This window comes from Eutrigla gurnardus (assembly GCF_963514095.1).
Source record: "Eutrigla gurnardus genome assembly, chromosome: 1".
In the NCBI taxonomy this organism is placed as follows: domain Eukaryota; kingdom Metazoa; phylum Chordata; class Actinopteri; order Perciformes; family Triglidae; genus Eutrigla; species Eutrigla gurnardus.
The window spans coordinates 20553957-20579039 of record NC_139915.1 but is presented as its reverse complement, the minus strand read 5'-3'; the positions used below and the strand labels follow the sequence as shown (position 1 = coordinate 20579039).

The 25083-nt window shown below is 42.7% G+C and overlaps 1 protein-coding gene across 2 annotated transcripts in view; it reads left to right on the top strand.

Moving 5' to 3' along the window:
• The first annotated feature begins 305 nt into the window (after window positions 1-305).
• The window catches only part of LOC311011748 (anoctamin-9-like), a 69352-nt gene continuing 44574 nt past the window's right edge, over window positions 306-25083 (top strand). The window contains exons 1-2 of one of the 2 annotated variants that reach the window (XM_084006877.1): window positions 306-636; window positions 12851-12916. In XM_084006877.1, coding sequence (XP_083863003.1) covers window positions 430-636; window positions 12851-12916 — 273 coding nt within the window. In that variant the 5' untranslated portion in view covers window positions 306-429. The remainder of the gene's footprint in view (window positions 637-12850; window positions 12917-25083) is intronic. The other variant, XM_084006878.1, reaches the window with a different exon arrangement.

Below are 25083 nucleotides of genomic sequence, written 5' to 3'. Positions count from 1 at the left end.
CCGGTCAGTGAACGAGCTGTTTATAAAACCAACAGCATGGGGAGAAGTGGACGATGCGCTTTTTGTAGTCCATTATCGTAGTATCCAGCGCAGACCCACGTCAATCGCCGGTGCCGATCATCAGCTGTCAATCATCAGCGGCGCGTTATTATGACGTAGCTTAGTGAAAGTCCGGTTGGATTCTCTGAGCACCGCGGTCGTCTTTTCCTAAATCCTTTTGAGTTCTCCTATCGCCTTTCCTTAACCCCGTGACGTTTCCCCAGAGGTCAAGGAATAGGAGTTAGGAATAGGAGTTAGGACCTTATTTTGGGACTATTCGACTGCACCCTCGGTCCCGTCATGGTGAGAGGTGACGTCATGGGCTTCAGGTGACGCCTTTTACCTGTGTGCGCGTGCGCGCACGAACACGCGCGGCATTCACCTGGAAGTATGCGGAAGCGAGGCTGGGAGCGGAGATGGCGACGTGCGTGTGAACGGTTTCCGTGGGATTGGCGGCTTTGTATGACAGTAACGTTAAAGAGCAGCAGGACAGAACATATAGCCACCTTCTTGTTGGACGCGCTTCATCCGGACAGAGCGGCGGGGCTACACCGGGAGTACCGGGACTACTTCAACATGTTCTACAAGGATGTGGAGGTAAACACCGGGGCGATGAATGCTACGGTAGACGTGTAGTACTACGTGAGCCGCTTGTGGGAACGTTAGCGACGTAACTGGCGTCAGTGTGTCGGGATGAATAACGGAGCTTCCACTGGCAGCAAAGCTAGTTGTGCACTGGAGGACAGTTTCTACTTCTACATGAGGAACAGTTTCAGTCACGTGTTGCTCTGCAGCTTTCCAACACAAATGTAATGAGCATTAAGTCGTTCCATTCAGATTCCTTCATCTCCACAAAGGCAGGTGGTGTAACTGTATCCAGTAAACTCGGTGGGTCAGTGGTCAACGGGCAGCAGCAACACCACGTTTAAATAAGATTTAAAATGAGTGTGAACAAACTAGACATGGGTCACGTTCATCCTGCCTAAATAACTGCAGCTCACAATATGATCCTGAATAGTATCAAAATCTCCATAAAACTCTCATTTTATTAATGCACGCATGTTTTTTAATGAAAGCCTTCTTTTGCGAATAACAATCAAATAATCTGAAGTAATTTGATCAAAAATCATAAGGTCTCCCTTCTAAATTTAATTTTCTTTTAACCAGGCTCTATTTTCCACTTCTCTACAATGACAGCAGCCAGGCGGCTTTTTCAAGTCTCATGAAGATATTTATGATTATCCTAATAATGAAAATTCACGGGCTGCACGGTGGTGTAGTGGGTAGCACTCTCGCCTCACAGCAAGAGGGTCCTGGGTTCGATTCCCGGGTCGGCCCGGGTTCCTTCTGTGTGGAGTTTGCATGTTCTCCCCATGTAAGCGTGGGTTCTCTCCGGGTTCTCCGGCTTCCTCCCACAGTCCAAAGACATGCAAGATGGGGATAGGTTAATTGGTGACTCTAAAATTGCCCCTAGGTGTGAATGTGAGCGTGAATGGTTGTCTGTCTCTATATGTTGGCCCTGTGATAGACTGGCGACCTGTCCAGGGTGTACCCTGCCTTCGCCCAATGACAGCTGGGATTGGCTCCAGCCCCCCCGTGACCCTAAATACAGGATAAGCGGTAGAAAATGGATGGATGAAAATTCACCCCAATCAACTTTTCATGTCCTATGCCTACATGGAATAGAAGATATCTCTCTCAACCAGCTACACAATTGGAATACTGCTTAATGTATGTAATAAGGTATTTCTCTGGTTTAAGAAAAAAGTATATTTTGTTTCATCAAAAGCCAGAAAACAAATGATGAAAAGTCCAAAACGTGTATTTCATTTCCTTTTCTTTGTGCGACCTCGGCATCCGATTTAAATCCTTTTAGTTCTTTTACTTCCGTCCATCTTTCCATGGCCTTCCCGATACTTATTCTGGTCTTGGAAAATACACGCTGGTATTCTCTCACTCTCTCACTCTTTCTCTTCTTGGGTATTGGATTGGATTCCGCCATTCTAGCTTCTGATAACACCGTCAGCTGACCTCCTTTATGTACCACTTCGCGTGCACGAGCGCAAAACACCACAACACCCATCCCTTGTCTGTGGTTGGTTGGAACACTATTTATTTTGCTTTTGAGGTGTTGGTAGTACCATTTGTTTGTGGTTTGTGTGCGATCTCGGAGCCTAGGCTGCCTAGAGTGACGCGTTTTTTTGACGGCCTGCTTATGGGGCGGGCAGCTAGCGGATCGTGAGGTAAAAACAGATGAATGTGATTATTTATGTTTCGGCCCAGAATCGCTGATACAACCTTTAAATGAATTGCATTTGATTGCACCCAGTCACAATAATAAGAAAACAACAGTATTCCTCAGTTGTTATTTTCTTCAACGGGCACCAAACTTCAAATCACGTGGTAAATTCCTTCAATTTTGAAACTTGGTCTATAAAAGTCATAAAATAGTATCAAATATGGCGGAAAAACAAAGGGAATTTTAGAAGCTAAACCAGAGAAAACAATTTAACCTGTTGAATCCAGAGCTTTACAATTTCGATTGGGGAAAAAAACTGAACTTTGTGGACATTTTTTTCCCAAACAGGGATGCATAGATGGGCGAAATGTTGTTGTTCTAAGATGTCAGTACAGGAATGGAAAAAAGATGCAAAACAGCCATTAAACATTGAACTGATGACATCATCCTCAATTCTGGTCTCTGCAGCTCAACTCAGGTTTCTCCTGTTTATCTGCTGTAGAGATACTGGGTTGTTCTTTAGTAGAGATACTGGGTTGTTCTTTAGTGGAGATACTGGGTTGTTCTTTAGTGGAGATACTGGCTTGTTCTTTAGTGGAGATACTGGGTTGTTCTTTAGTAGAGATACTGGGTTGTTTTTAGAAGAGATACTGGGTTGTTCTTTAGTGGAGATACTGGGTTGTTTTTTAGAAGAGATACTGGGTTGCGTTTTAGAAGAGATACTGGGTTGCTTTTTAGTAGAGATACTGGGTTGTTCTTCTGTAGAGATACTGGGTTGTTCTTCTGTAGAGATACTGGGTTGTTCTTCTGGAGAGATACTGGGTTGTTCTTCTGTAGATATACTGGGTTAGTCTTCTGTAGAGATACTGGGTTTGTCCACCAGATATAGAAGATATCCGCCCACTGTAACTGTAGTTACACCACATTGATAATTGTTAGATTATTAAAGTCCCAGTCGGCAAATTTTTTTTGATCATATTCACCGAAGCCGACACTGTGCTACGATAAAACAACATAAATCATCCGGTTTTAGAAAAAAAGCTTGCCTCTACGTGCATGTAGCCTGTTTGTTTTGCAAAGATCCGACAGCGCCCAGATCATCCTGTCCAATCAGCACGCAGGGCTGTGTTCGTGCACACACCGAGCCCCTCCCCCCTCGGGTCGTTCCACACTCACAGGGGAGGCGGAGGGAAGTAGCAGCAAGCTTCCAATTCCTCGGTTAAAAACCGAAACAAGGAGGTCCAAAACAACCAAGGAAAAGAAAACACCGGTGGAAAATCAGGAAAAAAAGAAGTTGTGAACATTTAAAAATTGTGCCCTTGATCCGCCGGACTTGCCGACTGGGACTTTAATATCTCTGTTGGAAAACCAGTCAAATAATTAGACTACAGATGATCCCTATCTTTGTGGTTTTGGTGCTCAAATGTTACATAGCTACTACAGACATGTCACTTCCTGACATCAACACTGCGATGCACAGTAGTGCCTTTGATGTTTTTTACATTTTTATTTATCCTTTATTTATGCAGAAGGGCTGATGATTTGTGATTACCTTATTTAAGACTGTTTTCACTTAAAAGGATGTTGATTATAAACGTGCAATCACAATTATTTTGGCAGGATAACTGTGATTGTGTGCGGAGACAGACATGAGAAGCTGAGCATTGCGGGCAGGTCCGGACCTGCATGCTGCTGAATGTCTGTTGGAGAAGGAAAAGGTCTCCGCACAAAGGACCATGGAACAACCAAAAGAATACACAACGGCACTTGGACTGGTTGAATGTTAATTTCAATGGTGTAAATGCACCACGATAGAATGGTATAACGATACTTATGAGACAATACAATCTTATTACAAATTTAAACATTTTGTGATATGCTGAGTATTGCAAGAACATTTATTGCTTTATATTACGTCACTCTAACTGCAAATGATGCAGTCCAGAGTAGTGGTCGACCGATATGGAGCAAGGCGACCGACTGCCGATCTATAATGCCGATATCATGTTTTTGTTCTCATGTTTTACGTTGCATCTCATCTGTGCATGTGATAAATAAAGAACCTTCAAATAATAATTAATTAATTATTAGTTAATTATAACAATAAATGAGACACAAAATTGCTATAGGGGGTGCGGTCCACTGATGCTAGACCTATTACAGATCAGTGGTGAGAGCTCACGGCAGACTCTGGGTGTGAGAGGAACTGGACCAGTCCATTTATAAAAAAATGGCGTCCGCTAGCCGCGCCACTGGCCCCCCGCGAGAGCCGTCCCTGCGCTCGCCACTGGCCCCTGCACTTGCCGCCGGCACGATACCCAGCCCTGTGACAGCCGACCCTGCTCCTCGAGTAGAGCTCCTTTGTGTCAAAGGCGGCCTGTTGCAGAGGTTCAGGGTTTTCCAGGCACGTCCAACTGGGAAGCGGTCCTCGGGGAGATCCAGAACACACTGGAGGGATTATGTATCCCACCTAGTTTGGGAAAGGCTTAGAGTCTTCCAGGAGGAGCCGGAAAGCGTTACACTTCAATCTTTTTTTTTTTCACCAATCCCGCTGAATTAACTTACTGAAAAGCACAGGGCGCCAATGGCGAATCTGCCAATCTCTGTGATCTCTAGCAAATGCCAATCACATTGCAGTGTTGGGTTGTAAGCACAGGCCCTATTTGTGGACGTCAGGCCCTCAAACCACCCTCATGGAGTCGATTTCGGACCATTTGAGTTGAAACTTGAACATCAGTGGCCTGCTGGAGGTCATTTTGTAGGGCTCTGGCATAGGGCTGGGCGATATGGCCTTTTATTAATACCGCAATATTTTTAGTGCCATGTCACGATATACAATATATATCTCGATATTTTGCCTTAGCCTTGAATTAACACTTTGATGCATACAATCACACCAGTATGATGATTCTATATGTCTTCATTAAAACATTCTTGTTCATACTGCATTAATATATGCTCATTTTAAACTTTCAAAAAAGGGGAAATCACAACTAAGTCAAAGTTAACAAAACTGTATTTATTAAACAGTGAGTGGTACAAACATAAAATTGTCATTTCAAAGCAGAAAGTGCATGTTTTGTGCAAAATTGACAACATTTCAAAACAAGAAATTAGTGCACTTTTGTGCATGCTGTAGCTCACATGGCATTTCAAAACAACACAAAATTTAAGTGAGCAGTACCAGCAGTGAGCGAGCGGCCGCTGCCTCCTGCGCAGACCAGACGCGTATTTCTCCGCGACGGTCGACAAGCACTTCTGCTCAGCTGTTGTTGATTCAGAGCTATTTTTTTCATTTTGTTTGTTTGTTTTCATCTCTCTACTCTGTTTAGATGCACAAATATGATTGCATTTGTCAATCGCAGTATTTTATTTTGAAAATTGACTGGATTGTCTCGTGTTTCTTTGTGTGACCCATGTCAGAATTGACGCGATCGCTCGCGGCTCGCACACAAAATAGACGCCGAAACGATCACTGCACGGCCTCGTAGGATTGCGGCACTTCGCGTCTGATCGTAACTACACTTTCGGTTAACAAGGGCGCCGAAAGGAAGCGGGCTCCGCGGCCGGTGTGAACCCGGCGGTAGCACCTGCTGCCGCTACCTCTCTGCTGGGCGAGGGCGTGTGACGTTGTACGCACGTCAGACTGACGTTTGTAACTAGGGTTGGGCATCGAGATCCGGTTCCAAATAGGAACCGGTTCCTAACCTCCGGTTCCTAACCTCCGGTTCCGGAACCATTAAGAAGCTGTTGGAATTGCGATCCTTTTTTTTCGGTTCTTAAACGTCCGCACTAGTTTGTTTGTATTACTCCGCCCGGCGTGCGGAGACTCCGCGATAGAACGATCAGTAACGAGTAGTCTAACGCGCTACTATTGCCAAACCAGTAGTCAGATTAAAGTTACTTATCCAAATACACGGCGCGTTACTATTTTTGTCAGTAAAAAAAAAGATCTGCTTTCTTCGTGCGTCTCGGGGGGGTGACGTATGTTAGCCGACACCTTCACGGACGGTCGCGTGTAGTCTGCTTTACCGGCAGAAACGTAAACAATGAAGGGGGAAAGATACGCATTTTCCAGCTGGAAATACAAGCATTATTTCGACTTCATCTCAGCAAAAGATGGCAACATAAAGGTTCGTTGTACACTCTGTGTTAACAACAAAGTGTTGTCTACTTTCAAGAATACAACGTCAAACTTGAAAAAACCTTTAGAGTCACAGCATGGCACAACCACATTAAAAGAGCAGGTCCCGCTCGGTGACGGTGAAAAGGCGCAGCGTGTGAATAAACAAGACGAGTTCTTGATTTCACGGAGCTCCTGCTAAGTCAGTCTGTGCTGAAATGCGAGCGGAGTCTCTCTTGAGTGTTTAGTGGAGAAATGTCTCGCTGCTTGCTGGCCCCGCCCCCTCCCTTCGTCATCACGCCGCTCATACTTTAGGACTGTGCTCATTTGTTTCATAAAACCAATCCTTGCTGCTCTAATGCCGGTTCAATATTCATAAAATGTTCATTCATGATGTTACTGCCATTACAATATGCAAACAATTATTTAAGTTAAGTGAAGTCAAGAGTACTACTTTTCAAAGTAACTGTGGCAACACTGGACCTGTTGACCTGCACCTCAAAGAATCGGAATCGAGAATCGTTTAGAACAGGAATCGAAACAGAGGATCGGAATCGGGATCGGAATCGGTAAAATCCAAACGATGCCCAACCCTATTTGTAACTAGGTGCGCTTGTTTTGTCTCTCTTTGAGAGGGAGAGACGAGAGAGTGTGCGAAGCCTGGAGTTAAATGTCCGCGACTAAAAGCAAATGTCTGACAACGTATACTCGAGTTTCACAATATAGTCATTTTCTACATCGCACAGACTACAAGCCGCGATATATCGAGTATATTCGATATATCGCCCAGCCCTACTCTGGCAGTGCTCCTTCTGTTCCTCTGTGCACAAAGGAGCGGATATCGGTCCTGCTGTTGGGTTGTTGTCCTTCTTCGGCCCCCTCCACGTCTCCTGGTGTACTGGCCTGTCTCCTGGTGTACTGGCCTGTCTCCTGGTGTACTGGCCTGTCTCCTGGAATTTCCTCCATGCTCTTGACACTGTGCTGGGGGACAGCAAACCTTCTTGCCACAGTGTGCATTGATGTGCCATCCTGGATGAGTTGCACTAACTGGGCAACTTCTGTGGGTTGGAGAAACCGCCTCATGCTACCTCTAGTGGCGCAAACTGCCAAAATTCAAAAAAGAAAGAAATCTGCCAGAAAGGCCGAAAACAGAGAAATGGTCTGTGGTCACCACCTGCAGAACCATTCCTTTATAGGGATGTCTTGCTAATTGCCACTCGTTTCCACTTGTAGTCTGTTCCATTTGCACAACAGCACGTGAAATTGATTCCCAATCCCAATAATTAATACATATTACCATATGAGTACAAAGAGTTAAAGGATTTGTAAATTATTTGCAGAAAAGAGGTTATCCTTCATTCAACATTAATAAACAGTAGTATGTTCAAAGGGGTTTATTAACAATAAACAAAGAAACATACACTAAGTCTACGTGGCCTATCTAACTAAATACTACACGTGTGTGTGTGTGTGTGTGTGTGTGTGTGTGTGTGTGTGTGTGTGTGTGTGTGTGTGTGTGTGTGTGTGTGTGTGTGTGTGTGTGTGTGTGTGTGTGTGTGTGTGTGTGTGTGTGTGTGTGTGTGTGTGTGTGTGTGTGTGTGTGTGTGTGTGTGTGTGTGTGTGTGTGTGTTCCAAGATGGCGGCTGTTGACCAGTCAGCCATGTGGAGTGGGGGTGTTTATTTGTGGGAGGCTGTGTGGCCCTGCCTGGAGAACAGGTTTCTAGCTATGTGTATAATTAGTGGAATATATGTAGAATCGTTAGGAAAGTTGGATTAGTGAGCATGCAAACTGTCTGTACTAGATCACTACCAACTGAACTAAGGTTACACACTTGACTCAACAATACATCAAATAGTATCACTTGGAAACATTATTGTCATCACATTCAGTTTCTGTCCTAAGCTATGCCCAGATTGTTACCAGTCCTTGGTGAAGGGTTGGTTGTTCCTCTGAAGAAAGGTTGCTGTCTTCAGGTTCCTGTGAAGGAAAGTTGCTTTCCTTGGACTTGTGGATGGAGGAATTTCTAGTGAGGTGCGTCTAGACTAGGAATTCTTGTCTTTGTTGCAGAAGCAGGCTCCAACAGCCAGCTTGTTGGGTGTTTTGAGGGCGTTGCTTGGGGCTTGAGACCTGTAGTCCAAATCCCAGGAGAAAGAGGAGACCTCTGTTCAGGTCGAGGTTGCAGGAGGAAGAGGAGAGACCTCTGTTCAGGTTGAGGTTCCAGGAGGAAGAGGAGAAACCTCTGTTCAGGTTGAGGTTCCAGGAGGAAGAGAGAGATCCCAACTTTGTCTGCTTGGTAGGAAGCCAACTTCCACTGCAGATGGGGGAGGGGGAAAGACCCCCTGTGGAGGTGCGTGGTTGTGTTTCCACACAGAGGACGCTCCAATCCGAACGTTCAGAAACAATTAAATCTGCGCCCATGAATTGTTTCATAGACCCAAACCCTAAGGTCCCAACATCAGCCTAATCAGCTGCAATCCTGGCAGTGTAAAACAGATAAAATGCATATAAAAACATAATTCAAAGTGGTAAGTAGGCTATACGCTGACACAGATAAGTCAATCCCTCCAATGAGAATCTGTATCTCTCTGAACACGAGCTCAGTACTGATACTTAATAATACCATTACAGTTCTAACAATATTGTGTTTTCCAGATGCAACCGAGCAGAGTTTGCAGTAGGGATATTAATAACTGTTTAACCTGCTATCTGTTACACAGTTAAAATAAATATTAAAGATAAAAAAGCTCAGTGGAGCAGCTTGTCATTTTAATAGAATAGTGCTGATCCACCTTAAACGTCAGTCCACCTTAAGTGTTTCTGAACCAGAGTTGCTAACTTCGGGGCTAACTCTGTTCACTTTAGTGAAACCCCAACTTCCCAGCTAAATGAAGTGATGTGACTTTAGCTTCATAGTACAGCTGCTGATAAATGATGATTTAACATGTCCATCAGGTTATTGTTGCAGCTTATTAGGCTCCATGGTGAGTGGTTAACATCGCGTTGCTACAGTGGTGTCAGTGCCGTTGTATCTCAGTAGTTTTATTGATTGTTCCATCTTTGATTTTCTTTTTTCAAAGTCCCATCCAGAGCCAACAGTGTTAAAGCACTAAAATTAGTGTCTATTTCATAAATTAATCATCCCGCATTAACGCATTTTGACAGCCCTAGTTCTTACATATGTTGATAAGCGGTTTCATTTTATACTTTTGTGAATAAATTGATAACTGTAACTCTGATAATGTTCCTTCCATCTTGATCGGTAATTGAAATTGTTAGATGAGCTTTGCTGTTGTAAGATCAAACATTTTTAATAGGGTCATTCCATGCCAACTCATACACCCATGTACATGACACTTCTCAGATTTGGGAATATATGCCTTATGTTACCAAACAAAGGAATCTGAAGTTTCAGGTCAATATCTCAAATGGTTTGCCCGTGGCGTCCATTTGAATTTCAAGTGCCACACCCCTTTTTGACACATTGGAATTTCACATTTCATTTGTTGGCAGTTTTGGAGGCCCGTAACTTCTGTTCTAATACGGATAGAAGGCTGGAAATGGGTGTGTTAGTTCATTGTAGTTTGTACTAAACAAATCTGCAGGCAGAATCAACATTCCTAACTGTTTGGGTGAGAGGTTGCTCACCAAATTCCAATTTTGTTTTTGACGGCGAAAATTATTTTTCACTTTTTGGGTGCCCCTAGCACCACGATTAATGATCATATTTGTTCTAAACAGGATTATTTGTCATATTTGGGAACTTTGCTCTTGCCAAAATGAATTTGAAGGGTATGGTACCACTGGTTGGGGTTTTATGGGGGTCCAAAAACCCTTTTGGGCAGAGGTGACTCTTTTGGAACCCCATATTTGGACCCCCAAATGGACCATGTGGGCACTTGATGATCCTAATGGGATTCATACCAGATAAAGATACATATTTTTTTTACATATAGTTCTTTCTTTTAATGAAATAAAACCTTTGACTATGAAGCTCCATAATATGAATTTTATTCTTAATAATGCACCATTTTGGACATTATTTCCAGAAGTCTGGAATGTAGATCAGGGAGAATTTAGTGATGATAAAGCATGAAAATAGTGGAAATAACTAAGTTTTATGCTCAGTGATGGCATACAATTAATATTAAGACCTCTGGCCATTAATTTCCTGAAAATCACAAATTAACCCCTTATCCCCGATGAAAGAGACCCGCCTGTGACAAGCGACGTGCAGCACGAGCAAGTCTGCAGGCCACTGATGCAAACCATATTCTGACACCAATGGAGATTTTCAATGGGCAAAATAAAGCATAAAGAACATTACATTTAGAATAAAGATTTATCTGACTTACTGTGTGAAACAGGGACAACATAATTATTCCCTGGGGTCATTCCGTGTCATTTCATCAAATGCCTCCCCCCTGACCATCTCAGAATGTCCTGAAAAAATTCAAGTACAAAGACACACTTGTTAATAGGACAAATCCAAAATATTAGGTCTCTACTGTCAACAGTTTTCTCATGAAACATCATTGAATGAAGGGTAGTTTAGACGGTTTTTGGCATCATACTTTGAAAAGCCATTTTTAAACAGCAATATCTGAAAAACTATGTCACCTGTGGCCTTCAAAATGTCTACAGTGTATATCTGTTACTAATAGCCTCCAGACATGGAATATCGGGGGTGTAGCTCAATGATAACCTACTATGGTAGGTACTTAAAATGTCCCTGTCATTGGCGACAGGTCGCCAGTCTATCACAGGGCCGACATGTAGAGACAGACAACCATTCACACTCACATTCACACCTACGGCAATTTAGTGCCATCAATTAACCTATCCCCATCCTGCATGTCTTTGGACTGTGGGAGGAAGCCGGAGAACCCGGAGAGAACCCACGCTTACATGGGGAGGACATGCAAACTCCACACAGAAGGAACCCGGGCCTGGGAATTGAACCAAGGACACTCTCGCTGTGAGGCGACAGTGCCCACCAGTGGTACCATACCCTTCAAATTTATTTTGGCAAGCGCAAAGTTCCCAAATATAACAAATAATTCTGTTTAGAACAAATATGATCATTAATCGTGGTGCTAGGGGCACCCAAAAAGTGAAAAATAATTTTCGCCGTCAAAAAAATTGGGATTTTGGTGACCCACCTCTCACGCAAACACTAAGGAATGTTGATTCTGCAGAATTTTGTAGTACAAACTACAATGAACTAACACACCATTTTTCAGCCTTCTATCACTATTAGAACAGAAGTTATGGGCCTCCAAAAATGCCAACAAATGAAATGAGAAATTCCAATGAGAAATTCCAATGTGTCAAAAAGGGGTGTGGTACTTGAAATTCAAATGGAAATCTCAAACGGTTTGCCCGTTTGAGATTTGAAACCTGAAACTTCAGATTCCATCATTTGGTAACATAAGGCATATTTTCACTGCTTTTCAGCAAAATCTGAGAGGTACCATGTACCCCAATATTGGCTGTTTTCACATGGAATGACCCTATATTGTCTCACTTTAAAGGAGCTATTGACAACATTGATAACATCCAGCCACTAGATCACACTCCCACTCCCCCTTCCATTGCATTCACGTCACAGTAGGGCTGGATGATTATGGAAAAAATAATAATCACAATTATTTTGATTGATATTGAAATCACGATTCATAAACACGATTATCCATTGCTTTCAAAAAAGTATTTATTGAGCCACCAAAACTCAACTTTAAATATTTAGAAAAACAACCAGAAATAAATTAGTAACAAGTAAAAAAGTAAATAAAAAATATATTAAATAATATATAAATAATAATAAAAAATAATAGCAATAAAAAAAACAAAAATACAAATGAATACCCAGTCTACATGCACTCAGACTGTTCCCCCTGCAGTTTGCTTCCTACAAACTGAGGTTTTTGGCAGGAACACCAGTCTTTTCACCTCTGGCAGTGATAATAATAACGAATAATAGCAATACCAATGTAAAAACAATAAATACAAACTTCAGCGCGACATTTATCGTACAAAGCAGGCAGTGCAACTCTGTGTTTGCATGATGGCAACACGTACCGCTTGTCCAAAGTGTTGACCGGTGTCTTGAAGCCTGGTTGCTAACTGTACTGGTAGGGCACATATCCTCAGCTAGCATGAATGTCACAACCTCCGTTATCGCTCGCTGTCGCCGGGAGACAGTGGGATACGGAGCGGCATTGTAAAGAGCGTCCTCAGTGGAGGGCTGTGTGGCGGTGTTTTTTAAATTATTTGTTTAAATAAAACTGTTATCAATTTGATCTTTAACTGAATGTTTAAAACACATCAGAGCAAAATGAGTCAACAGTTATCTGTAATATGAAACCAAAATGTTAGTATGGTAAAACAATGCGCTTCTACTGTACCGACTGTGTAGTTTTAATACTAATCTTATCTGTGTGTGTTCAAGGAAAACATTGAGCTGTCGGACAGACAGAAGGACTGTTACAACGCTGAGCCCTTACTTTCTTCAACGGTAAGAATCCATCTCTTGGATCCTCTCCTAAACTTTTCATACATCAACAAGATAACTGTAGACAAATGTCATTGCTCACATGCAAACAAAGAATATATCTGCTCATGTGAAAGGATTCTTTGACTCTGTGTTGTAAAGATAAACCTGCGAGCCGTCAAACCTGCAAGCTGTCAGACATGAGCAAAGTTTTATCTTGAAGTCTTCTTTTCCTGTTCAAGATGAACAGTGAGCCTGTTGATGTCTCCTGTCTCATTTGCACCTTTTATCTTTAATGGGTCTTGTTATGTATGAAGCTACATATTGTGTTATACCAATAGTGTCTACTAAGGCACATTTGTGTTCTGTAATAGGTTGGGCTCTCGTGTGAATAAACCAGTCTTGAAGAAGGGTCATTCCATGTAAAAACAGCCAAAATCGGGGTATCATGTACACCTCTCAGATTTTGCTGAAAAGCGGTGAAAATATGTTACCAAACGAGGGAATCTGATGTTTCAGGTCAATATCTGAAACGGTTTGCCCGTGGCGTCCATTTGAATTTCAAGTGCCACACCCCTTTTTGACACATTGGAATTTCGCATTTCATTTGTTGGCAGTTTTGGAGGCCCATAACTTCTGTTCTAATACTGACAGAAGGCTGAGAATTGCTCTGTTAGTTCATTGTAATGTGTACTTCACAATTCTACAGGCAGAATCAACATTCCTTACTGTTTGGGTGAGAGGTGGGTCACCAAAGTTCAATTTTCTTTTGACGGCGAAAATTATTTTTCACTTTTTGGGTGCTCCTAGCACCACGATGAATGATCACATTTATTCTAAACAGGATTATTTGTTATATTTGGGACCTTTGCTCTTGCCAAAATGAATTTGAAGGGTATGGTACCACTGGTGGGGGTTTTATGGGGGTCCAAAAACCCTCCCGGGCAGAGGTGACTCTTTTGGAACCCCATATTTGGACCCCCAAATGACCACGTGGGCACTTGAAGATCCTAATGGGATTTATACCAGATAAAGATACATATTTGTTCTTTCTTTTAGTGAAATAAAACCTTTGACTATGAAGCTCCTTGATATGAATTTTATTCGTCAAAATGCACCATTTTGGACTTTTTTTTTTCCAGAAGTCTGGAATGTAGATCAGGGAGAATTTAGTGATGATAAAGCATGAAAATAGTGGAAATAACTTATTATTATGCTCAGTGATGGCAAACAATTAAATATTTAGACTGCTGTCATTCATTTCCTGAAAATCACAAATTAACCCCTTATCCCCGATGAAAGAGACCCGCCTGTGACAAGCGACTTGCAGCATGAGCAAGTCTGCAGGCCACTGATGCAAACCACATTCTGACACCAATGGAGATGTTTCAATGGGCAAAAGAAAACATTAAGAACATTACATTCTTCTTTGTTAGTGCAGAAAATATTAAAAAACACGAGGAAACATACAAATTGGAGAGACGTTACGCCTTGGCCAAAACGTTCAGTGGAACACAATCGCATCATTGCTTTATACCAATTTCCAAAAATAAGATACGGATGAAAAGAATATCACAGGATACAATATTCACAGATGTCGATGCAGGACAACAATCTGAACTACATTTTCCAGGCAGGAAAAAACATTGCCTGTATCTATGATGATGACTGGTTCATTGGAAACATTGTTGAAGGTTCAGATAAACATGGTGATGTTTTTGTAAAATTCATCTATGGACGCAGTGCTCGCCAATACAAACGTGACCAAAAGGACCATGACAAAATTATGTTACTGCTTCCACAATTTCTTGGTTAATAGTTATCCATAGATGAATTTCACAAAAACGTCACCATGTTCATATATATAATATAGAATATTGTATCCTGTGATATTCTTTTCATCCTTATCTTATCTTTGGAAATTGGTATAAAGCAATGATGCGATCGTGTTCCACTGATGGTTTTGGCCGAGGCGTAACGTCTCTACAATTTGTACGTTTCCTCGTGTTTTTTAATATTTTCTGCACTAACAAAGAAGAATGTAATGTTCTTAATGTTTTCTTTTGCCAATTGAAACATCTCCATTGGTGTCAGAATATGGTTTGCATCAGTGGCCTGCAGACTTGCTCGTGCTGCAAGTCGCTTGTCACAGGCGGGTCTCTTTCATCGGGGATAAGGGGTTAATTTGTGATTTTCAGGAAATGAATGACAGCAGTCTAAATATTTAATTGTTTGCCATTACTGAGCATAATAATAAGTTATTTCCACTATTTTCATGCTTTATCATCACTAAATTCTCACTGATCTACATTCCAGACTTCTGGAAAAAAAGTCAAAAATGGTGAATTTTGACGAATGAAATTCATATCAAGGAGCTTCATAGTCAAAGGTTTTATTTCATTAAAAGAAAGAACAAATATGTATCTTTATCTGGTATAAATCCCATTAGGATCATCTAGGGTTGCAAAGGGGCGGAAAATTCCCGGTAAATTTCTGGAAAGTTTCCGGTAAATTTCCACGGGAACTTAAGCTTGGGAATTTTGGAAATATTCCATATTTGGAAACTTGCCATGGGAATAATGGGAATTATGGGAATTAATGGGAATTTAGGGGAACTAACTGGGAATATATTATATCAAAGCATAAATATGAACAGAAGTCATAAGAACATCCATACAAAATGTTTTCAACAGATATTTCAACAGATTTTTTTTGAAAGTTGAACAGAACATGTTTTAATTAGTTGCTTCATTGGTGAAGTCAAAAACAGGAATGTTAGGTTCAATACTCCCAACCCCACTCATTCAAAAATGGAATGGAATGTTCCCATTCATTGTCTATGTAAGAAGCCATGCAATGCCGTGGCGGAGAGGCGAATTTCGAGAGACGGAGGGCTGCCGCCCGCAAGCTCTCAAAAATCTTTTAAACTGACCGGTGTCGATCTAAAATAAAGACAGATTCAGCAACTGCATAGCTTATTTCTCGCCTAAAATGTTCAGAAACACATTTCGTTGAATTATTTTCATAAAATAAGAGGGAGGTGGGAGGCTGCGAGGGGAGAACGATACGAGCTCGGAGGAGCACAGAGGGGAGGGGTGTGTGTGTGGGGGGGGGGGGGGGGATGCTTTTCAAACCTTTCAAATCGTAGACTAGAGCTGTAATAAATATATTTCCCCAAATAGCATCAAAACTTACTTCACTTCGTTTAGTCCAGAAGCTCAAATGTGTGCCTTCAATAGTCTTTGTGCTTCAGGCTCAAAAGTGTGGTCCAGTCGTCTAGTGATCTTCTGTACATGTGATGGAGGCATGCACAGTGCCAGTAGGGGGCGTGGTCTCAATAGCCTGCAATAAGCAGTGTGCTCTGTGCATGTGGTTGAGGAATGGCATGGATATTCAAGTGTATTTGAATGGCATCTGTTTGTTTTAGTCAAGATTATGCTACAAAATAACTTTCCTCAGCTATATTTAAGTCCCCATTGAAGAGCCAACCATCAATTTAAAAAAAATCCCAGTTTATTCCTGTTTATTCCCATTAATTCCCATTAATTCCCATGGAAAGTTTCCACTTTTGAAAATTCCCGGAATTTTGCAACCCTAGGATCATCAAGTGCCCACGTGGTCATTTGGGGGTCCAAATATGGGGTTCCAAAAGAGTCACCTCTGCCCGGGAGGCTTTTTGGACCCCCATAAAACCCCCACCAGTGGTACCATACCCTTCAAATTCATTTTGGCAAGAGCAAAGGTCCCAAATATAACAAATAATCCTGTTTAGAATAAATATGATCATTCATCGTGGTGCTAGGAGCACCCAAAAAGTGAAAAATAATTGTGGCCGTCAAATAAAAATTGGACTTTGGTGACCCACCTCTCACCCAAACAGTTAGGAATGTTGATTCTGCCTGCAGATTTGTTTAGTACATACTAAACAATGTACTACCGTATTAGAACAGAAGTTACGGGCCTCCAAAACTGCCAACAAATGAAATGTGAAATTCCAATGTGTCAAAAAAGGGTGTGGCACTTGAAATTCGAATGGACGCCACGGGCAAACCGTTTGAGATATTGACCTGAAACTTCAGATTCCTTTGTTTGGTAACATAAGGCATATTTTCCCCACTTTTCAGCAAAATCTGAGAGGTGTCATGTACATGGGTGGCTGAGTTGGCACGGAAAGACCCAGAAGTGTTTGAACAGCCAACAGCGTGTCTGTGGTGCTCTGTAGTATGCCTGTAGTAGTAGAAGTGTTAACACATAGATATAAAGTTCTTGATTAGCTCAAGAACAGCTCAAGAGAGCTTCATGGAATGGGTTTCCATGGCCAAGCAGCTGCATCCAAGCCATACATCAGCAAGTACAATGCAAAGCATCAGATGCAGTGGTGTAAAGCATGCCGCCACCGGACACTAGAGCAGTGGAGACGCTTTCTCTGGAGTGATGGATCACGCTTCTCCATCTGGCAATCTGATGAACGAGTCTGGGTTTGGCAGTTGCCAGGACAACGGTACTTGTCTGACTGCATTGTACCATGTGTAAAGTTTGGTGGAGGGGGGATTATGGTGTGGGATTGTTTTTCAGGAGCTGGGCATGGCCCCTTAGTTCCAGTGAAAGGAATTCTGAATGCTTCATTATACCGAGATGTTGGACAATTCCATGCTCCCAACTTTGTGGGAACAGTTTGGGGATGGCCCCTTCTTGTTCCAACATGACAGTGCACCAGTGCACAAAGCAAGGTCCATAAAGACATGGATGAGAGAGTTTGGATGGAGTTGACTGGCCTGCACAGAGTCCTGACCTCAACCCAATAGAACACCTTTGGGATTAATTAGATTGGAGACTGAGAGCCATTGAGCAAAGACACAGACAATTTAGAGACTGTATGAAAGAGACACCACGTAATGTGCCCTATGCTCTTCGACCTCGAGTGGAGGTTGAACTGAAACGTTGACTGAGCTTGGGATGATCTCGCCATTGGAGCATAGTGATCGGGGTACACCTGTGGTGCCTGTCAGCAAAAAGGATGGCACAGTGAGATTTTAAGGTCACCCTCAATCCAGCTCTCTGCGTGGATAAATATCCTATTTCGCATTGAGGACCTTTTTGCCTCGCTAGCAGGAGGTCAAAACTTCAGCAAGTTAGACTTATCAAATGCCTATCTACAGACCAAGTGCTTTTCGGACTGCGGTATGCATCTCAAGCAAGAATAGTGCCTGTTTTTCCAGGAGTCCGTGGAATACCTGGGACATATTATCGACGTGGCTGGACTCCACAAATCACCAGAGAAAGTAAGTGCCATTGTGGAAGCACCAGCACCAGTTGATGTCAGTCAACTACGCTCATTTCAGGGAATGCTAAACTACTATGGACGGTTTGTCCCTGACCTGACTACTGTCCTGAAACCACTGAATGAGCTGCTCGTAAAAAGGAAGAAATGGCAGTGGATGCCGGCCTGTGAGTCAGCATTCAAGAAAGCAAAAGCACTCCTTGTATCACAGGAAGTATTGACACGCTACGATCCTAAGCTGCCACTCCGCCTCGCGGGCGGTGCTTCACCTTATAGGGTTGGAACTGTGCTCTCGCACGTCATGCCAGATGGCACGGGAAGACCAATAGCCTATGCAAATCGAACTATCAGCAAAGCGTAACAAAATTATGCTCATATATAGAGAGAGGCGCTAGTGATAGTCTTTGGAGTACGCAAGTTCCATCAGTACCTCCTATGGAACCCACTGACCATTGCCCGCTGACCTCCATCCTGAGTCCAGTGAAAGTATGCCATCAATGGTGGCAGCCCGCATGCAGTATTCGGCGCTCCTCCTGTCGGCGCATGATTATACCATACAATACAAGAAAGGTACATTACATTCAAATGCCGATGGACTTTCACGGTTACTGCTGTTGGGGTTGTAGCAGGAGCAGATTTGGTTATCAACAGTTAATTATTAATATCAATATGATTATCAGTATTAATAATTATATTTAATATATTATCATGATATAATCATGAATAAACGGGGCACCACCCTGGGATCAGGGAAAAGATAACCTAAAACTGTATTCAGTCTCAATATAAAGGTTTTATACTCACATGCCAATCATCGTGATCATTGGCATAGAAGCATAAAAACAATCTAACAATTAAAAAGGCGTGAAATTCAAGCACTAGCCTTCACAACCTGCTGTTATCCAGTGACATATACACAACAAGCACAAGAGACCGCTAGTTATAATATAATAAGATTTATTAAAATCAGTAATAATGATCACAATCAATAACACTGCAATTAACAAAGCCTTATTACCTAACTACCTAACACACAAAACTAAGCTAAACAGAAGGAGAGACACACGTGGAGTGTGTGTGCGTGCGTGCGTGCGTGTGTGTGTGTGTGTGTGTGTGTGTGTGCGTGTGTCGAGAGAGAGAGCGAGAGGGAGAGATGGCTATGTGCGGCCACCAGATGGAGCTATTCCTCACAGCGTTCGGGGGCGGAGCCACTGACGTCCGATGGGGTAGCGAGAGAGAGAGAGAGAGAGAGAGAGCGAGAGGTGGAGCTATGTCCTTAGCGTCCGGCGGGAACAGCTGGCGGAGGACACGTGTGTGCGGCGTGTATGTGTGTGTGTTGGTTAGCGGGACACAAACAAAGAGAGAGAGAATGCGGGAGCGATATTCTGAGGCTCAGAAGGCGTGCCGCTATCACACGGGCGCCCGTGAATGAACTGGCGTTTATTTCGCGAGACCGGTCTTTTAATTGATAGTAGAGGCTTTCTGAGCTCGCGAATATGGCGGAGGTTAGTCGAAAACACTGTTACAGAAATCAACCCAGCGGCGATCACGATCAGCATTCAAATACAGCAGCACATGAACAAACGGACTCGGCGGTCCGCGATCAGAACTTAAAACACATTAACAAGAATTACAAGCATATCCTACTCTATAACTTATGTCTCTGCCCAGACTGATAGCCTCTTACTGGTGTCGTTGCGTAAGCTGCGAGTCCGTCCTGGCGATGATGGCGTTCCGTAACGCGGCGATAGTTCGTGGGCCCCGGCGTCAGCGGGGGACGTGATGAGTCGGCTTCGTCCAGACGAGAGCGGAGCGGGTTTCCTCTCGTTGATCAAACTCAAATAAAGAAAACAGTTGGTGTTTCCTCCTTCCACGAGCGGCGATATAATCGCGGCTTGGCGATTTAGTCAGCTTACTTCAGACAGCGTCTGGTAGCTGGAAGGCAGGAACCGGCTTGGTTCCTCTTGTTGCAGCGGTGCGCTGCAGGAGGGGTAACGTGGTGTTGCGCCGGTTGTAGGAAGAGACGCCAGCGTAAGAGTAAGAGAGCATTCTCCAGGCGGCTTCGGTTTATAAAGCTCATGGCTGCTGCCGGGGACCCCCTGGGGTGCCCGCAGTTGTCAGCCAATAAGGCACCAGTTGTGTGACGTCACATTTCTCACCTGGGTGAGATGTGAAACTAAAATGGCGGTGTAGTTTTGAATCCCCTTTGTCCCTTTGTCCTGTGTAGGCTTTGTAGGCCGCATGGTGTAGTCCTAACGGTTAGGTCCCAACACTGCTCACCCACACTCATGAAGAGAAGATAGGTGCCGTAGAGGTATTCAACACGTCTCAGCTGGACACACTACCAGTCAGTAGCACGGAGATCAGAGGTGACACCTCATCTGACCTCACTTTGTCTCGTGTCCTAGAAATTGTCTCAACTGGTCGTTTTTTTTAATTGTTATGGCATTCCTCACATCCTTGTGAGTGACGGCCCTTAGTTCTGCTCTGAAGAATTCAGTACGTTCCTTAAGACCAATGGAGTCAAACACATCCACTCTGCGCAATACCATCCTGCCACCAACAGCTTGGCCGAGTATTTTGTGCAGACGTTCAAGCTAGAGCCCGACTGATATATCGGCGGGCCGATATTATTGGCTGATATTAGGCATTTTCCAAACTATCGGTATCTGCATTTATAATGGACGATAAATGAATATTTAAAAAAATAAAATAAAAACAGACAAAACACCCTTATAAATGCGCAAGGCGAGGCAATTAACGTTGATGCACCACTGTGTAAACAGTGTTTTTTTTTTTTTCAACTTTATTTTTATCGAACACCGCCACAGAAAAATTAATTTCAGTTGTTGCATTCTTTTTGTTTGTTTGTTTTTTGTTAATATAAACATTCTGTTAGATCAATTAACAAGGACAGCAATAACGAGAAAGAAACAATTATCACAATTTTAGCACTGGTATTCAGGTTGATGGACTTTAACAGTATTCCAACCTCACCTAGCCCCACTCCTCACCCACCATTTCCAGCCACGGTGCCCATCTTTTCCATAATGAAAATTCTCTTGACTACTGACCGCCATGTATCAATTGTCGGGGGATCTTTTTTAAGCCAGTTTAAGGTTATTGCTTTCCTGGCCGCCGCAAGTAGTATGCAGTAGGTATGTCTTTTTCCTAGTCATCTCTGTTTCAGGGAGTGCCCCAAGGATGGCAAGCAGTGGGTTCGTAGGCAACTGAGAAACAAACATTTTATCGAGTGAGTCAAATATCTCCCTCCAAAAGTTGTCTAAAATTGGACACTTCCAAATATGTGTGTGGTTCGCAGACTCATCTCCGCAATCCCTCCAGCATGCACCTGTTTGACTGGGATCTATTTTGGAAAGAATTAGCGGGGAACTATTTTCCACTGGAACTCTCTCCATAGGTTTGCACAAGTGACTTTATGCACTTCTAAAGAAATACTGTCCCAGACCTCCATGCTCATCTCTAGTTCAAGTTCTGCTTCCCATTTTTGTTTAATATGCAGAGTGTTTTCTCGTTTCATACTAGACAGCGCGCTATATATAATAGATATTGGCCTCCAAGTATGCTCCCTTTTTAGTACCGCTCAATTGGTGAATCTGATTTTTTTTAATGATAGTCCAGTCTGGGTGTTTAGATAGATAGCTTCTTACCTGAAGATACCTATAGAAATCTGATCTTGGCAGACTGAATTCATCACCTAACTGTTGAAATGTTTTTAATTCCTGTTCCCTAATAAGCTGATGGACAAAATTTAGGTTCAGATGACTCCATTTTTTATATCCCCCGTCCAGTTTCAACGACATAAACCCTTTTAAACGAGCAATACTTGACAGGGCATACATTACTAGGGAGGCTGAAAGTCCTCTGTACCTCTCTCCATGCTGCCAAAGTGGCTTTTGACCATCTACCCAGGGTCTCTTTAAGGGCTTTATTTTCGGTGAATGGAACATCTGATAAAGGCATCAGAGCACAGAGTGACTTTTCAATCTCCAACCATCTAGTATCTCTCTCGTCCAAAATCCAAACTGTCAGGGCCCTAAGCTGACAGGCCAACCAGTAATATCTAAGGTGAGGAAGCCCCATCCTCCGAGCTGTTTAGATAACTGCAGAGTTTTGTATCTTACACGTGGGCGCCTCCCTTGCCAGATAAATCTTGAGATAAGATGGTCTAATATTGTTGTTGTAGCCAATTTGGATCTGTGTGTGTGTGTGTGTGTGAGTGAATGTGGGTGTGTCGGTGGTGAGGCACTGTGGTTGCTGTGGGTTACCTGCGCACCTGTGGACATGGGTGGTTGATTGGTCACAGAGGTTAGATGAGGGAGACACATTTCAGGAGTGACTGGGAAATCATGATCAGAGAAGCCACACAGTTTTTCAACCGTGTCTGTGTGTGATGGCTGAATGGGTTTTGTATCCCAATGTAGTGTTTTTGTATGAGTTAATTTTAAGTATATTGGCACCCGACCTTTTGTAGATGCCTTTTTAAAGATTTAATGATTAATAAAGTGTCAAACTCATTCCCCATGGAGGACCTCATTTTTGTAACACACCAGCATGAGTTGGAAACGACTTCAGAACATCCTCTGCGTGTTTAAATTTTGTTGAAAAACTTAGCTTCTTGCTGCACTCCACCCTATTCCATGCCAGCTGATTCCAATCAAGTGGATGTATGCAGACAAAGAAAGCCTGGCCAAAGTAACGCTGAAGAATCACGGTAGGACTGATTGAGAATTGTTAAGCCGTGTGGAAGAGATTGGCCTTCTCACAAAAAGGATACAGGTAAATCCTGCTACAATTCAAAATAAAGCCTCCGGCCTTTAAATCAGTCAAAATGGATGACGTGGCAGCAGCTGTCAATCAAGGTGAAAAGGAAATTGAACGTGATAAAAGATCAGTCAAACTCACAGTTAAAGCACTGGAAGCAAAAATAATATCACAACAAAAGGAAAGGAATCTCAGAATAAAGAAACTACATAAATTAACAAAGGAAGTTCAGCAATTAATGACTTCAAAGGAAAATGTGTCTGAGGTGCAAACAATGCGTGAAATGTTCTTAAAGCTGTGTATGGAAACCAATGAGTTGCAACAATCATTGAAATCAATGTTACCTGAGGATGAAATGTCAAAACAAGATGAATGGTATGAACCTCGAATGCAAAATAATAAAGAAATAATACAAAAAATGGAAAGGTGGTTGCTTGATAAAAAGGAGCATGATGATGATGATGATGATGATGATGACGTTGAAAGATACAATGAAGCTGCTGCTGGAAATGCAAATGGGCTTAATGATGATGATGATGATGATGATGCTGCAAATACAAACTTGCTTGATAATGCTGCTGTTTCTGTGGTCAAGGATGATATTGCTCCTGGCGACAGCATTTCTAACATTGGTCGTAAAACATGTTCATCAGCTGGCCGCTCCAGCCACAGGTCTTCAACATCCTCTGCGTGTTTAAAGGCAGAGGCTGAAAGGGCTGCTCTCCTTGCAATGGCAGCAGGCCTCAAAGAAAAACATGAACTGGAAGCCCAGGAGGAGCAAATCAGAAAGAAAAAGGAGCTTCTGGAATTGCAAAGTCAAATTGCTGCTCACACTGCAAAGGTTACTGTGTTGAAGTACAGAGAATCTGATGCTCAGAGCTCCAGAGCCTATTCAAATGGAATGAGTTCGTATCCGGAAAGATCAAAACGTAAATCATCTCTCAGACCCTCTGCTACAGAATTTGTTCCACAACATTCAAACCATCAGTTCCATCATCTACCTATAGGAAGCAGCAAAGCTACAATGCCACTGGAGGCACAGCTCAAATATTCAAACCATCAGTTCCATCATCCACCTACAGGAAGCAGCAAACCTACAATGCCACTGGAGGCACAGTTCAAACAGCCACATCCACCGCTAGGAGGGAGCAAAGCTGCCAATCCCAATCAATGGGTGTACGACCCAAGGAAGTTTGCACATGGTGGACCAAGGCCTTATGTTCCAAATCCAAAACCAAGCATGTCTCAAGGATTTCAGGAAACATTTAATGTGCATCACATACAGGAACCCACCATGCATTTTACACAGGAATCTATTCAACGTACTGACTTAATGCAAACCGATGTGGATCAAGACAATCTGTTAACTATCATGCAACGGCAAAATGACATTCCTGCCCTTCTGATACAGCAACAGTCCTCATTGTCACTCCCTCCAAGAGATATACCAACCTTTGATGGAGACCCACTTGAGTATAGTGCATTCATAAGAGCATTTCAGCACGGAGTAGAAGGAAAGGCTGCTAGCAGTATAGACTGCTTGTATTTCCTAGAACAATATACAAAAGGACAACCAAGAGAACTGGTTAAGAGCTGTCAACACATGCCACCCGACAGAGGATACCAAAGAGCAAAATAACTTTTACTAGAACGCTTTGGAAATGAGCAAAAAGTCCTGTGTAAAATGCATGGTGGGTTCCTGTATGTGATGCACATTAAATGTTTCCTGAAATCCTTGAGACATGCTTGGTTTTGGATTTGGAACATAAGGCCTTGGTCCACCATGTGCAAATGTTTCCTTGGGTCGTACACCCATTGATATGGCAGCTTTGCTCCCTCCTAGCGGTGGATGTGGCTGTTTGAACTGTGCCTCCAGTGGCATTGTAGGTTTGCTGCTTCCTGTAGGTGGATGATGGAACTGATGGTTTGAATATTTGAGCTGTGCCTCCAGTGGCATTGTAGCTTTGCTGCCGCAGAACCTCAGGGCCGCAGAGAATGTTGATGTTTTTAAAAAACGGCTCAATACTCATCTTTTTAGTCTGGCTTTTAATTAATTAACTTTCTATTATTTTAAGTCTGCTATTTTATTCCCCAAGTTTTAATCTATTATTTTAAGTTTGCTTAT